This window comes from Archocentrus centrarchus, chromosome 22 (genome assembly GCF_007364275.1).
Source record: "Archocentrus centrarchus isolate MPI-CPG fArcCen1 chromosome 22, fArcCen1, whole genome shotgun sequence".
Classification (NCBI taxonomy): Eukaryota; Metazoa; Chordata; class Actinopteri; order Cichliformes; family Cichlidae; genus Archocentrus; species Archocentrus centrarchus.
In genome coordinates this window covers 3441088-3457632 of record NC_044367.1, presented here as the reverse complement: position 1 = coordinate 3457632, position 16545 = coordinate 3441088, and the positions used below count along the sequence as shown (strand labels likewise).

Below are 16545 nucleotides of genomic sequence, written 5' to 3'. Positions count from 1 at the left end.
CTCAGTGGGTGTGCTGGGATCAAGGCTGAGCTTGACTTTGTGTAATTTGTGAACAATTCCCACCAAAAGAGACCCAACAATAATATATAATTCTTATATATTATTTTGTTTTTGTCTTTTTTCCCCTTATTATAAAATGGTAGTTATTATGTAGACTTTTAGACTTTTTAAAAAAAGCAGACTAATGCTTGCTGAGCCCAACTGTGTATTACTAAATGAGAGTCTGCAATGTAAAATATCACAGGCTGCTCTTCACTGATATTAACCCGGCTCACAGTTTGTTTGCAATGTCCAAAGCAGTCAAAAATAAAAAGGGAACACTGAACCTGCAGCCATAAATACAAGCTGTTGGCAACATGAATAAATGTCACTGAATGAGCTGCATTAACCCTCTGCAGCGAGTGACAGAGGCAGCTGGTGTGCACACAGTACTTTCGCTTTTGCCTGATTTATAAAGCAGCACTGCTTCACACTCGGAGCAGAGCTTCCTTGAAATCACGTGAGGTGACGCAATCTCAAAGGCTTTCATTATATCGCTGAGTGAAAAGATCTCCTTTTATTGCGCTGTATAACAGCCTCTACTGTGTCAGCCAAACAACTCCAAGCCTGCAGAAAACTCTCCCCTCACTCTCTTCTGTATGAACACACACGAGCATGTCTCCAAGCAGACAGATGTCAGCTCTAAATACCTGAGAGGTGAATCATCCAAACAGAAGCTAATCATTAACTTCTGCTCAGATCTGTACACTGTACACATTACTCAGCCACGTCTTTTCTGCATTTGATTTTTTAGGGAATGTAACACGTCGAGCGTCCTACTAAATGTCTGAGTGGACGAAAAAAAAAAAAAAAATGTTACCACGCTTTCATTCCATTCATTTCACAGACTTAAATGAAGCATAAAAAAAAAAACAGCAGCTGCTCTGTTTAAGCTATAAAAACAAAGCAGCTCCTTCAGATGAACAGTGCACACATTTAGTCCCCTCAGAGGATGGATGCTGTAGTCTCAGAATCTGCTGGCACAGTTTTTATTTTCCTGAAATAAACTGCAATGAAAGTAACCTTTCATTCTCTTTGGGTTTGCACGCTTTTTATCGAATAACTGGGACTGAAAACTGCATTTGGTGCATCTTTAAATCACTTATTTTTAATTGCTCATAATGTATAAAGCCATTCTCTTGCTTCTGTTTCTTAAACACAAAGCACCCAGTAAATATCACAGAGATCCTCACAGGATGAATGTGGTGACAGATGTTTTTTTGGGGGAGGCTGCCTGGCATTTGATGTCAGGGCAAGCTAACTCTGGCAGGGTATTCATGGGTATTTTCAGGAAGTCATGTGACTTACTGTAAAGAAGCAAAGCTGTTGATGTATGTAATCTGATACTCTGTCCACACAGGCTGCCGCTGGTGAGTGCTGCAAAAATGGCCGAACTCTGTTTGGAACCTGCAGAGAAGAAGAAGAAGTTTCACTCAGCGGAGGAGGCAGGCAGAATTCAACTTCTACTCAAAGTAAAAGGATTTCATAAATGCCGTCACATTTCATGACGTAAAGCAAAGTTAATCCACCATCCCCTTCAAGAGTTTATAGGAAGCAAAACAACAAGAAAAAGTGGTAGATATAAAAGAATCAATACATAAAAAGTGTTGTTTTAAAAAGTGGAAATGTGCAAAGAGTTATGTATCGCCAGCAACCTTAAACAAAGTTGTTTAGAGAGTAAAGGTCGTCACGCATGATCAAAAACACACTATGGGAATTTGCATACAGTTGAGAAATCATAAATCTGCAGTATGCAGAGATGTTTCCATCAACTTTACAGCTACAAGCTGGGGAAGGCCTTTTCTGTTTCAGCATCACAGTGTTTCTGTGCACACATCACCTCCCTAATAAAAGGCTTTCCCACATTTTGTGTGGGAAACTTGCTGATAAAGTAACATCAGCGTGAATCGAGTGGAAAGTCTGGCTGGAAATCAAGAGAAATTACATTTCAACAACAAATCAAGTTTAAGATAGATGCGCCATTTCCTTAACTGCTCAGTCATTACTGTTTGTTATCTTGTTATCTGTTTTTGACCGGTTATTTCTGGCATATCATACTTTTTGGATAATGTTGTGTTTCCTTTTTCCTGCTATATTTTGGCTGCACTGATTAGGATATCTGCAGGGCAAGATAGGGGAGGGGAGGACAAGCACATGATCCTCAGAAGACTGTCTCAGCAATCATGACCAGTTGAGGGAAATGTTCTTATATTACTCAACACGAAGATCTCACAACTGCGTGGTTATTGCACAAAGGTCAGCATCCTGTTTTTTGTTTGTTTGTTTTTTTGGGTGGGTTGGGAGTGCCATCATCTTCCCCGTCGTTCTTCTTTATCACTGTTTTAAATACGGTTGTTTTCACTGGGTGTTTTTTTAGATTTTTTGGCCTGGCCCTGTTATCTTTGCTTTGACCCCACCCCTGCCACACATACAGTGGGAGAAATAATTATTTGATCCTCTGACGAATGTGTAAGTTTGCTCACTTACAAAGAAATGAACAGGCTCTAATTTTTATGGTAGTTTTATTTTAATATAGAGACAGAATATCAACCAAAAATCCAGAAAAAAAAAATTAATGCCATTATGAAAATGACATTTCAGTGCCTGCATGAGCTGCTGCTACTTCAGTGCTTTAAAAACAACACCACTGATCACAGACATGAACAGACACATGGATATCTGCGCTAATGTCATTGTAATCTGTCCGGTATAAAATAGAAAACCTTCTATATCTTTGTGGGTTTCTTTAATGCATGTGCTCAGTCACACAAATTATCTTTAGATTGCACTGTGTCATCATTGCAATTTATTTGGTAGCTAATAAGAGTAAAATCAGCTTGCTTCTGGTTTTTGGGCTGCTTTTAAAGAAGATGGAGTGAAAGCCCTTCTCTCTGAGATGCTGTTGGTAACCTGGCCTGTTAAATATCTGCGATATGATGTGTTGTGGAAAGGTGAACGTTTGTGGCAAGTATGTGTGTGACAACAGGCGTCTCTGTGTCCCGATACCTATTTGGGAACTGTTTCAACTCCTCGAGGCAGGAAGAAACCACTTTCACTTCCAGCTGGGCATCAATTTTTAGAGAGTTTGACACAAATGATTTCACGTTCTGTTGAGAAAAGAAACAGAGAGCGCAGAGCAGTGAAGAATGAACAATGGTGAAGAAAACAGGGAGTTCTGTGCTGCCACCATGTGGTGAAATCCCTGCAGTGCACCATGGTGGATAAAAATAAATCTATCAGAGTAGAAATCATCACAAATAAAAATAAAAAAAAGAATACAAAAGCAACAATTAAAACAAGTATAACAAAAACATCTTTTATCAGATTTATCTAATGACATAGATTATTTAAATAAATAAAAACAAAAACAGTTGCATTAATAAAAATAGAATATGATCAGAGTATATCTGTAATGTATGTGGGCCCTTTAACTGACAGGTTTGATGTTTTTAGCATGTATCTATTATGTGCATGTGCATTATGCAATATCTCCGCGATTACCGTCGAGATGTCAATGGGAAATGAAGAAATCGGGAAGTTGTCCTCCATTCTGGGAGCCTTGCCGTCCCTCCACACCTCTTCATTTTCAAGCTGAATGACACTGCCCAGTATAGACCTCAGTTTCTCCTTCAGCAAGAGCCAAGCAGAGCGGAAGTCAGCATTAAAGTGCACATAAAATGAGTGTCTCAGCAGCATGTGGCAACACATCTGCTGAAAACCAGTTGCTATATTAGAGTTGAAACCATTAGTCAAACATTTACTGAGTGCAACCTTTCCTTATTTTCCTCATATGATAGTAAAGTGAACATGGGTTGTGCTTGGTGAATACATAACATTAAATATTAACAATTGTTAAAGGCAGCCCTTCACTTCTAATGTGCTCGGTTACATGTGAAGCTGTTTTACTACAATCTCAATGTGTTTGATGTGCTTCAGTTAATGTGCTTCAACAAAATAAATCAAAGGCTTTTGTTCTACTATTCTGTAGAGCAGAGGTAGAATAAAAGTCTACAAAAAGTATTAACCATCTAACATACATGAATAAGTTAGCAACTTGGATGATTTTAAAGAAACTGCTTGACTACTACTACGCTTGCTTTGTGTGTGTGTGTGTGTGTGTGTGTGTGTGTGTGTGTGTGTGTGTGTGTGTGTGTGTGTGTGTGTTTGTGCTTGATCTGATAAGAAACACATTTAAAAACCGTGTCTTTTGTGAACACTACAGCACGGTGAGCTCCTCACCTTCATTCTGCAGCAGTATTTCTCTTTCAGTTGTTCCAGGAAGTCTTTCTCAAGCTGCAGATCAGTGTTTTCATCTTGCATGTCTGGCTGCAGAGAGAGACTTCCCATGACCCTCTCACTGTTGGGAGTGAAACAAGATGCAGTTCACTTTATGGCACTGCCACAGTTAGCTGGCCAAAAGACTTTATCATACGACCTTTGTGATGTTGTATGAAAGAAAACAATATTTTTATATAACACCAATGAAATCCAATTGCAGTCTTTTGTGAACTGCAGTACAATAATGAATGAGTTCATTTCAAAGTAAAGTTGCATTTGTTTTATGAAAAGCCTGTTACATTAGAGCCTGTGCACGATATGCTTTATAAAAAAAGGATTCTATTTTACATAATCTGTGAAAAATGTGGTCATGACCTGATTTTATTTTTTCCATTTTGGCCTCAAGAGAGTGTTGTGCTTCTTTTTTATCAGATCAGCTGTTTATTTTTGGTCTCCCAAATGTTGTTTTGAGCACAGTTTTTTTGGTTTGCCGTGCCCTGATTCAACAAATAATGTCAGCGCTGCCTACCTCACTCACGCTCACTCCGAAGCTGCGCTCCTGCTTTTGTGTATTAATAAAACATCTCTGTCTGCGCCATGTGTGAACACGCCATGTGTGGGCAGTAAGGATGTGACTGTCGATGTATTCCCTCTGTATGTTTGAGATTATTTTAAAAACGCTGCAAGATGATATGCAGACATACTTTTCACTTTTCTTTTGGTGTGCCAGCAAAAAGCAGTAATGTTTGCATAATACATTACGTTCCCAAAAAAGTCTGCCTGAGGATTTTTATCGTATGGCATCTGTCTCTCTTTCCTTTCCCATGAATTATATATTTTCCAATATATGACATTTAACTGCAGGTATGCAGAGGGCTGTATGATCATTACAATACATGTTCTATATTCTGTGTATATTCTATCCACACTTGATGCAGCAACTCCTGACATCTCTTGTGTTAAACAGGAAGATCACCACGTTTACTTGAACTCATAAGAAGCTATAAAGAATGGCCTAAACCACAGCAGCAGAGGCGGAGTTACTGAAATATGCAGACTTGTAGTGCTGAGTTTCTCTGACCTTCTCTGCCTGACAAACACCCACAGCTTTCGAAGGCAACAGCACAACTTTGTTGCACTTTTATAGTTTTCAAACCTGAGCCAGACGTAATGCTGCTGATTCCCCCCGGCTCAGTGGTATCAATCAGGACATTTAAAATCATTTTAATGTGTAACGCGTTAAAAACGGATCCTCTCATTTGTAGTGTGATGGGTTCTGTACATACTGAACCTGGTAAATGTGTGTAAATATCTGACAACTTCTGCTACTTGTCCTTAAAAAGTGACTACAACTAGAATCCAACCTTGCAACAGAGCCTTTCCCTGCAGAACAGTGTGTGACTGGCTAAGTTGTTGTATAATGATTGTTTACGAGGTATTCAAGTTTGTAGCTGCTTTCAGCAAACTCTGTTTCCAACAAGCTCTTGACTAATGACCGACGTCCAGTTCAAACAGTCAGGACTGAATGCTTTAGAAGTTTTAAGGCATCAGAGATTATAGTTAGAAGTCTAAAAAAAATGGCATCAGACGAAATTACAATATAAAACTATATAACAATAAGTACCTGCATTGCTATGCTTGTCGTTTCGTGGGATCGTGGTGCGATGACCCCGCCTACTCTGTTCCTTCTCTGTATTTTATGCTGCCTTTGTGTGGGAGGTGGAAAGAGTGATAGAGTTGGGGCCGGAGAGGGGCATTTGGAAGCCTTTTAACCTCAGATATAAAGCGTGGCAGAATAATACTATCGCCGCATTAAATTAGTAGCTTTCTCTCGTGCTTTGAGCCGCATCATGTTTGAAACTCCTGGGTTACCTTGACAAATGGGTCATTTTTTGTGTAGCAACTGCTCTCCACAAATCACCAAAGCACAACAATTCAGCCTTGCGTGGCAGTTTTCTGTCATCGCAGGACAATAAATAAAAATAAATAATAATAAATAGCAAATAACATAAAGGCATAATTCTAAAAAGTGAGCTCAAATTAAAAGACTTCATTTAGGTTTGTGTCCATCCATTTGTGTAATGTTTTAGCTGGAAAGGAAACTGCTTTCAGAGGCGTTCTTGAAGAAATTAATCTACCTCTTGTATTTGTTGATGATCCAGTCCAGCAGAACGTACAAATCCTTCAGCTCCGTCACCTGCTGCTCCAGCTTCTTCAGGTGCTGCGCAACGACTGTGTTGTAACCTCTCACGTAGGTGCTGAAGACTTTAAAGCTGGGTGGGTAGGACCACCGCAGCTCCAGCTTGACATTCTCCAGGTCCTCCACTATGGCTTTACCCAAAAGACCCAGATGAACTGCTAACCAGGAGGAGTTCTGCTCTCTTCCATCCAGGTGAATACTCTTCACCTTCACCTGCACACCCGCACAAACTGACTCCCTCCAGGCCTCCATCCAGCTGTCTGGCAACGCTCCTGGTTCTCCTGCTCTCTTCTCCTCCTCCTGGATGATGCGGGCCACAGGGAGAAGGAGCACCGAGTTGGAGTCACGCACTATTTCACTGATCTTTTTCCTCAGGTCTTTATAGAGGAGGTTGAGGTCTTTTTCCTTCTTGGCCAGCTCCATAGTTGAGTCCTCGGGACATTGCTCCCACTGCTGCTGAAACTCCTGCCGCAGGGCGAGCAGGTTCAGATGAGCATCCTCCAGCATCTCCATCTCTATCAGTTTGTTGATCTCCATCACTGTGAGGAAGAAGAAGAATCGGTGAGTATTAATTACCAAAGGGCTTAATAGATGTCCTGTAAATCATTTATGTCATGTTATTAAAGCACAATGATAGAAATCAGGTTGTAATCTGTCATCTTTATACGGGCTTGATGCTTCCTGATGTCACAGAATTTAATTTTTAAACCTTGTTAATAAAGTTTTGAATAATTTATGGCCAAAATAAAGTCTGAAACTGCTGCTCAATTAAAAACCGTAGAGATTCAAGACTTCAGATGTTACACTGTGCATATGTGAACATCAGCTTAGGGCTTTTAAAAGAGTTCTCTGCATGCCACTGTATTTTATTATGACTTTTTTATTCCTACAGTGTCTCACACTGATCTCACTGCATCGGATTACACCTATTCTTATCTTTTATGATATTTCACCCTGTGAAATATGTATCTATATATTTTTTCTCGCAATCAGATTCAGATATTGTTACATTCTTCTGTTGTGTTTCAAAGTTTGCTTTTTAGACTTTCAGTAGATTTGCAGTTTTGAATTTTTCCTTATTGTTTCACTTTTGAGTATTTAGTTTCCATTATGTGGTCGTGGTTTCCTTCAGTGTCAAGTCTGCGTTTCTGTCTGTCGGGTTCAGCCACTCCCTGATTTATGTTGCTTGCTCTCGTCTCGTGTGCTCTGTGTTTAGTTTTGCTTCCCCGTGCCTCGTTAGTTTGATTCTGTTCACCTGTGTCCTGTTTTCCGTCCCTTTCTCCCTGATTACCCTGTGTGTGTATTTAAGCCCTCAGCTGTCTTCGGTGCCTTGTCATTTCCTCCCTCGTCCCCTCTTAGGCAGTGTGTAGCTCTGTTTGGTGTTTCCTAGAAAATCCTGGTCAGTCAGAGTATTTAGTCATGTAGAGCCTTTCTGCTGCCTTTCTGAGTTTTGCCTCCAGAGTCCTGCATTTGGGTCCACATCCCGCCTGCCGCTCTGCCTCACGTGACAACAATATAAAAATGCTCAAGACTTTTTTTCATGAACTGTACTTTAATAAATGAACAGCGCCTTTGTAAGAACAACCCTATATTACTGGATTACTGCTCATTTGTACTGGACATCATAGTTAAACAGCCAAAATCAAGTAACTGTGAACACAGCTAAAGAAAAGCTCGCAGTCAATCAAAGCAAGGAACGATCCTTTAAGTTTACGCTGCAGTGAAAACGACTTGATTTACAGCCTTTGTGGAGTTGGAGTTGGTTTCCTGCTTCAGGCCGGTAAAGAAGGCTGTTGCAAACTGCAATTTTTGCTGCTGGCATTCTGGTATACTCATATCACAATGCAACACAATAAAATAATTTCTTATCAGTATACAAAGTCCTGCCTCTCCCCTTTGGAACAACCTCCTATCGCATGTGCCATCTGCTTTGCTCCTACTTTATTTCCCCCTCTTTGTCTGCATCTTCTCTTCCTACCACATGACATTTGTAACTTTTATTTCTTTTATTGCTGAAGAGAAGAACAAACATTTTCGTTCACCTTTTTAATTTCTATACACTCCCTAAACAAGGAGCAGACTTCTGAAGAGACATCTTATTCTTACAGCTAGTAAACTTCATCATGACTTTTTTAACAGCTAAGCTAATGTCCCATTTAGGAGACAGGATTTTAAACTTTGTCTACGGGTAAACTGAACTGTTGTGTATTTACAATACAAAGCAGAGTCATGTGATTGGCTGTGTCTGTTGCAAAAACAAAAGATAAAGAATATGGAGTGGAATGAGTGGAGAGAGGAAATATTAGGGGACGCTGTGAGACAAAGTGCTCTTCTAAATTTCCACTTGAGTTTCAACAAAGCAGAAGACTATGGTCCAAATACAGATGTTGCTGCAAATTTAAAAACATGAACGTTTCCATACATCATCAACACGACTGCGCAAAAGAGTCACCACAGGTTCGAGGTGGGCATATAAGATTAATGCCATCAAACTATCCATGCACACATGAATCAGGGGCAGCACTTCCCTTCTGATTCTGCATTATGGTGTTGAATAATATTCATGAGGGTGTTTTTGTAGAAGATTTTGATGTCACAGTAAAGTTGGCCTTTAACTTTTTTAGATACTATTTATGGGAAACTATGAATTCTTACAGAAAAAACTGTTATATGAGGTCATTTTTAAGCAACAATATTTGTTCACTCTTCAGTCCAAGTAAACATTTCTGCCAAACTTTAAAACAGTCAATGAGGCACTGATGAGAATAATGATAATATGACAACATGGTAGAGACTGTACCTGATAATGGTGTCAGCGGGATATCTGGCAGTATGTAGTCCTCCTCAATCTCCTCCCTCAAAACCTCCTGTTCCTCCTTCTTGTCCTCCACTGAGCCCTGAGAGACGGCCACGAGCACGTCCTTATTGGAGGTTTTATCACTGTCCTTCTTAGTAACCATTTTCAGGCTCTGACGAAGGGACGCTCCTCTTTTCATCAAACTACCAAACTTGGACATATTGGTATCTATAAATAAAAGCACACAGTTTAATGTTTGATGATTTTCTGGTCTTTTGTTTTCCACACATTTCTACTGTCGAGCATCAGCAGCGCTTTTTGTTGTGAACCGAGTACCAAACATGAGTAAGCTGCTGCAGTTTGTTTTTTTATCCACTATAATGACCAGCAGAGGACATTTTAGGTAACACTGGAGGTAAATTCATTCTGTTTTGCTTTTTCACATAGGGAGAAATTATTACATTTCTATGGAATATAATATTTGACATGGTATTATTTCTGGGGGAAAGAGCAGAACGTTTGCATCTTACAGCAAAGACTCATATTTACAAACTGTAACTAACGTGTGAAGCGTTTACCAGCTGAGAGGGAACTCTGAAACAGCAGGAGGTGAATTCCCAACGAGGACCTCAACGAGCTGTTTCCCATTACTGAAAAGCTCTGTATCTGCTATTCTACTGTTCTTTGTTTGTATTCTTCTGAAGGTCTGGGATTGTGTATTTCAATATTTGCGCTTATTGTATTGTATCACAATACAATAAGTGCAAATACAATACAATATTTGCACTTATTGTATTGTGATATCTGATGGTGACTGAATTTCTGCTTTTGTGCTGCACAGGCGCAGTTCATTGGCTTTAACTATTTACCACTAAATGTGATCAATTTCACCAATTTACAATCACACGAGAAAAACAAATTTGCTTCAGTGTGCTGCTCAGAATGTTGCTCGTGACAGTTATTGCTGAGCCATCACCTTTTAGGTTTATGTTTTACTTCCAAGCAGCCGGACTTGCTTGTAATTTTTAACCTGGTCTTGAGCAATACTTCTCCTTTCTAAAAGTCTTTCAGTTTTTCTTTGGAAATTGGCTACTTTTACTCATTTTCATCCTTTCAGTCCTTGGACCTGACCATTTTCAGAGGAATGTTCTTTGTTTGCTAAGCCACTGTGAATCATTCGAGCATAAAAAGACACACACTTCTTTAATTGAAGCTACAAAAAAAAAATGCAGAGTATAACACAGTTTGATGGGCATGAAGTAGTATTTTTGCACCAAAGAGCTATTCGCCTAAAACGTGGCATATCTCAGCATGGTGTGCAGTGTCTCCTCAAAAAAAAAAAAAAAAAATTTTGAGGAACCTGGAGAGATTTTAGCCACTTTGGTTTCCTTTTTCACATCTGCATAAGGTTTAAATGAATCATCTTGTCAGGAAAATAAGAGGCCAGAATAATCACTCATAAATGTTAATGTTTCACTACTAAATCCAAATAGCAGCTTATTTCCAGCTGTAGAGCTCTGATCTTTATAGACACTGAATCTTTCCAGCTGTTTCAATAGTGCGGCACACAATGACTTTGAGACTAAAAGCTCATTCCTGACCCTGGAGCAACTCTTGACAAAACGACCTGCCTAGCATGCACAGAGGCCTGACCTCAGCACGTATTGAAGCAGTCAGGTCAGCGTGCTTGTAACTGAATGGCAACAAATGCAGGTTGGTGGAAAGCCTGGAAGCAGGAGCGGAGGGAAGTTTCACCTGTCCTTAATCGTGCTAGTTTGGATCTGGATATGTGAGGAGAGACGTTCGACTCACCGTCCTCTTTTTTCTCGATGTTCCTCAGAGAGTCGGTTGGAGAGTCGGCACTGAGACCTGACGGAGAAGCAAGAAGAGGACGCTGGTTAGAGGAGGATAGTCTCATAAATGGTCTCTATAGTTCCTGCTTTCAAAAAACACATCTCTCTTTGTCATGTCACAATGATACAAAAGCAGGCATCGAAAGGTTATTTCCGTTTATGTGGTTGTTTTTGTGTGCACGGCTTGGTTTTGTCCGTATGTTGAACTATTATGCAAACTGGGGAATGCAAAGGCTCTGTCATGATGGAAACAGAACAAGCTGGTTCAGCAGAAGGCCAGAACAAAAAGTGAAACTTACCAGCTGCCATGAAAAACAGCTGACCTGATGTCTAATGAGATAAGGATTTCCAGTTAATAACATGAACTGTGGTAACTGTGTTGTGGTCTGGACTCTGACTGGGGTGTTGCAGTACTTTGATTCTTTTTCAGCCGTTCTGTTGTAGATTTGCTGCTGTGCTTGGGTTCATTGTCCTGTTGCATGACTCAGTTTCTGCCCAGCCTTACCTGTCAGACAGATGGCCTCACATTTGACTCTGGAATACTTTGGCATGCAGATGAGTTTGTGTTCAAACAACAACTGCAAAGTGCCCAGGTCCCGTGGTTGCAAAACAAGCAGCAAAATCAGCCCTCCATCACGATGCTTGACAGGTGGTATGAGGAGATTGTACTGATATGCTGTCTCCAAACGTGGTGCTGTGCTCTATCACCAAACATCTCTGTCCAAAGGACATTCTTTCTTGTGGTTTGGTCAATTTCAGCTTTGCAGACTGTTTGATTCCAAACAAGCCATACTTGTTTAGTCTTTTTTCGGATTGTACTCTCGGGCCTGTCGAGTCTGAGAAGTAGCTCTTTGGGTTTTTTCAGTTTCTCTGAGCACTGCTCAGTCTGACCTCGGGGTGAGTTTGCCGAGATGTCCGTTCCTGGGGAAATTTCAGCAAACTCGACAAACTTCCAAACCTTCTGCTTTTATAGAGGTGCTCACACTTGCTGCTGATCATATAATCAAGTACATTTGCAGCACTTGGCTGTTACTTATCAAAAAGTTGGAATGTTTATCATGTGAGGTTAATGAAAAAGTACTAAAGTACATGTGTTTGATCAAGCATCTGAGATTAGTGAGAAGACAAAGGGACACTTCTCTGTTTGTGGTAAAGACTTTTTGGAACAATGCATCTATATTTCCCAGATTTTTATTAATGATCTTCCTTTATGTGCATTATGTTCTCTACTTTATTCATTTTTTGTTCATGCTTAATAAAAACTGGTATGCTCACTAAAAAGCCTGCCAAGCTGAAAAAAACAACATTAAGGGGAACTTAACTTCACAAAGATGTGACTTTAATTTTTCTCATTCTAAAATTAATCTCGGATAAACTGCGCACCATCAGCAGCTTTCTTTATATTACTTTTAGTTCCTTTTTTTTTTCAGAAACAGATGATAAAGGTGGATTGATGCTCCTTTGAACTACTGACCTTTGTTAACAGTTAGCAAGACATGGCAACATGGCTCTAAATGAACACAGATTCTGCCTCATCAACAGAATTATTCTAAGAGGAAGCTAATCGCCATGAAAAGAAAGGCCAAGCTTTTCTGTGAAACCATGATTTGTCTGGTCAGATTTCTAAATTAAAATCTAAATTAAAATAGGGCAGGAAAGCAGCTTTTCTACCACGAATTTATATTTAATGACTTGCATAACGTGTTCATGAGAGGCCCCAAGAAGACAGGATTTCATTCCTAAAGAGTCACAAGTCCATGTGTTGGAGCTGAAAGAGTCTATGAAAGGCCTGAATGTCATTTACTGCAGTAACACAAATTTTGACATGCTCCAGTGCAAACAGAATTAGATTATGTTTTGTGTTGCTGACTTGTACTAAAAGCCACGAACAAAATGGAAACATGGCTGTTTCTCATTGACATAGAAAGAAAATATAACATTTTTATGGAATACAATATTTAACCTGTTATTTCTGTGAAAAAGAGCAGTGTGTTTACATCTTACAGCAAAGACTCACTTTCACATATGTAAAGTGTGAGGTGAATTCCTAAGTAACTATTGCCTCATTCACATTACATGACGCTGACATGCTGTTTTCTGAAAACTGGTCAGGAACATTAGTGCTCGAGGAATGATTTATCTGTATGTTAAGCTGTTTAACACTGACCTGTGACTCATTCAAGCAGTGTGGGATCATCTTGACAGAGGACAGGACAAAAGGCAGAAACATCCAAAGAAGAGCTTTGAATGTCCTTCAAGAAACCTGGAGAACTATTCCTGAAGACTACTTAAAGAAAGCTGCCTCAGAGGCTGTGCTGAATAAAGGTGGTCAGATAAAATATTGACTTTCATGCTCATTAGAATTGTACAAACTTTGTTATTGCCTCATGTACTATGTATGTTTTTATGAATGTATGTTTCCAGTAGTCGTTGCCACGTTGCCCCAACATTCACCAACAATCCAAACAAAATCTAATGTCAAGGACACAGGAGACACCTCCAGTTTCTAAGTGTAACGGTGCCTGCTTTCTGTCAGCTTGATCCATTTGCTTTTTTTGTTCTTTCTGCACTTTTTCCCACACAATTGCTCCTTCCACCTACGCATACTGTATATCCAATAGCACCCACATCTGAGAGGAATGACTTCACACAGGCTTTCTGGTGGGTGCTCAGAGGGAAAATGTAGAAAGGCACTAATTTAAGGTGAATTACAGGAGGCAGGATGAGGTGAATAAAACAGGTAGGTAAATATGTAACATTATTAATGGTTTATAAGAGTTTTTTTTTTTTATTTTAAGAGAGAAAGAGAAGCTCTTAGTGTAAATTAACAGTAAGAACTTTTCCTCAGCTGCTCTTTAGCTCTTCTCTTGACCTTGAGAGGCCACCTGCCTGCAAATCCCACTTCACAGTAGCTGTTATGACAGCCGTGACGGTACTCACTGGGTGACTTTGGTGGTGGTGAAGCCACAGAATCCGACTCATTTCCTGCTGTGTCCGATTTGGATGTGACCTTTAATCCCTTAACTCCAGATGATAGAGGACTCTTCTCTGCTGCACGGCGGAAGCTCTTTCTGAGTGTCTGCAGCATGCCCACCTTCACGCCATCTTCATCAGTCGACATCTTCTCAACACTCTTGATGGACCCGTTGCTCTTCAAGGACACTCTATGGTTGTTGGGGGTCTCAGGAAACTTGTCCTTCATTTGTGACATCTCATCAGATTGTAAAAGAAAATGTAAAAGAAATGTTTAAATGCAAAGATAAAGTTTCTCTCCGCATGCCTTGCGTTTGCAAGTGAGGCATGTGTGTAAAACAGGTTTCTGGTCATTATAACTGCTGAGAACATGGATGGGTGGAGCAATTTTGTTGACTGATAACATGCGTAAGCAATTCCTGTAAGAAGGTGAAAGACACTGCAGATGACAGGCTTCACTGAAGGTATTCCCCTGTCTCCATTTGGCAGATTCACGGGGATTTTTTATATATATAAAGGAGAGGTATAAATAAAATGACAACTTTATTTATATTATTTATTCTAAAACAAAGTTATTTTACAAGGTTGCAGAGCTATAAGCTTGTTTTTACTCTTAAGACTGTTCGAAATTGATCCATTATGAACATTTCTCAGTATTAAAGAAGTACATTATTAATCAATCAGTCAATAAATAGAAAATTGGTCAGAGACTATTGATACATGCTACATGTTTGATGCTTCTAACTTCTCATTTATGAACATTTGAGCCTTGCCTTTTTCATGACTGTGATAATAACTGGATATTTTTGGAGTTCTGGACTATTGGACAAAAACAGACTTCCAAAAACCACATTTATTCAAGAAATTATAATAATATTTGTAATTATGTGTAATAGTTAATATTATGACCTTCAAATTTACTAGATGTTATTACAATGAATAAATACTATAACTTCGTTTACTGTCAAGGTGCACTGAGAAGAAGAGGTCAAAACTCCAGCAACAATTGAGCTGCAGAGCAAGTTTATTGACCGACCACGGATCATCATCAAACCACATTACAGGCAACATGCACCCACAGTATATATTATATTATATTATATTATATTATATTATATGGGATTAGAAACGTTAGTTAAGTTAGTTGACTTCAATCCTGACTTCTAACACCAAATAATATTAATCCACAGTGCTTAACCAGACTGCCACGGAGCAACCAGTCCTTTCCACAGAAGAAAAAACAAAGTCCTCTGTTTCTCTGTTCTGCTTCAAAGGCTGATGGTTAGTCAGTGCATACAAACCGCAGCTAGTTGCAGTAACTGAAGGTGAAGGTGTACTTACCTCCGAGTGCTCCCTCAGGTAATAAAACTTCCGCTGTTTCCTTCTTTACTCTTATTGTCTAGTTAAATACTTTCGCTTTCCTTCATTTCCACGTTTAGCTTGAGGATGGCCAGGAACCTTTACCGTGAGCTCTGGAGAAAGCTCTCTGTAGGAGAAAGCGTTTAAAAAGCAGGCGGTAAAAGAGGGGAGGTGAAGCAAGCGAGCTTATAGCTTCTCCGGGCACAAGGACATGGCAGAGATCACCTTCCAGCCTTAGCTGTGATTAGTGAGTGAAAAAACAGAGGAGTCCTATTAATGATTAAACAGACAGGAACTAAATGGGAATGTCGATCACAGCACTTCGCAAGCTCGTTCAGAGACACCCTTTGTGATTATCTCACCCAGAATTGTCCTGTTCAAGCAGCCTGATCAGTTTACAGGAAGATTTTTTTTTTTTTTTTTCACCTGGAAAAAGCCTGAAAGCGTGCTGCCCCCATCAACTCATATTTCAAGGTCAAGAATTTACCTTACCTGTTGCGCAACAAGCGCTCATATTGTATGTTAGAAGCACAGCAACGAAATAGACTCTTAACAGCATTCAATGTAACATCGAGCACGTGTGGCAGTGTTTTAATCCTGTGTGCTGGGACCACTCTGCATCTACTGAGCTGCTGCAGCATTATTACTGTTGCAGACCCTTTGGCAGCGTTGCAGTGGGTGCATGGGTGTCATAAACAATATAATCTCCTGCAAGAAACCAATGTGTTGTACTTTTTTTTCGTCTCCGTTGGCTTCTTAGAGATGTAAAGGAGGGCACATGTAGCTGCAGAGGCAGCTTCATGTTCCCAAGTTGTAATGAAACCAAATTCAGCAGGACATTTTTGGCCAGTAGAAGGCTGCTATGCAATGGTGGAGTCTTTGCAGGAGGGAAAAGTTAAACTAGGTTTTCAAGTGTGATGATGGAAATGTTTGGGATTTGTTTCCAAGCGCTGCTTTTATACAGACCTGACATTTGCGACAGAAAAAAGGAGTACATTATTTCCGGCAAATGTGAGTGGATTAAAGTTATATGAAAATGAAACAAT

General features: G+C 39.7%; 1 protein-coding gene across 1 annotated transcript in view; it reads right to left on the bottom strand.

Annotated features, from left to right (window-relative positions):
- exoc3l4 (exocyst complex component 3-like 4) overlaps positions 1–15713 on the bottom strand; it is a 28822-nt gene extending 13109 nt beyond the window's left edge. The window contains exons 1-9 of the mRNA XM_030718474.1: positions 15482–15713; positions 14108–14378; positions 11127–11183; positions 9318–9542; positions 6456–7056; positions 4279–4396; positions 3541–3666; positions 3046–3146; positions 1348–1446 (exon numbers count right to left, since the gene is read on the bottom strand). Of these exons, the coding sequence (XP_030574334.1) occupies positions 1348–1446; positions 3046–3146; positions 3541–3666; positions 4279–4396; positions 6456–7056; positions 9318–9542; positions 11127–11183; positions 14108–14378 (1598 nt within the window). The 5' untranslated portion in view covers positions 15482–15713. The remainder of the gene's footprint in view (positions 1–1347; positions 1447–3045; positions 3147–3540; positions 3667–4278; positions 4397–6455; positions 7057–9317; positions 9543–11126; positions 11184–14107; positions 14379–15481) is intronic.
- Positions 15714–16545: the final 832 nt, after the last annotated feature.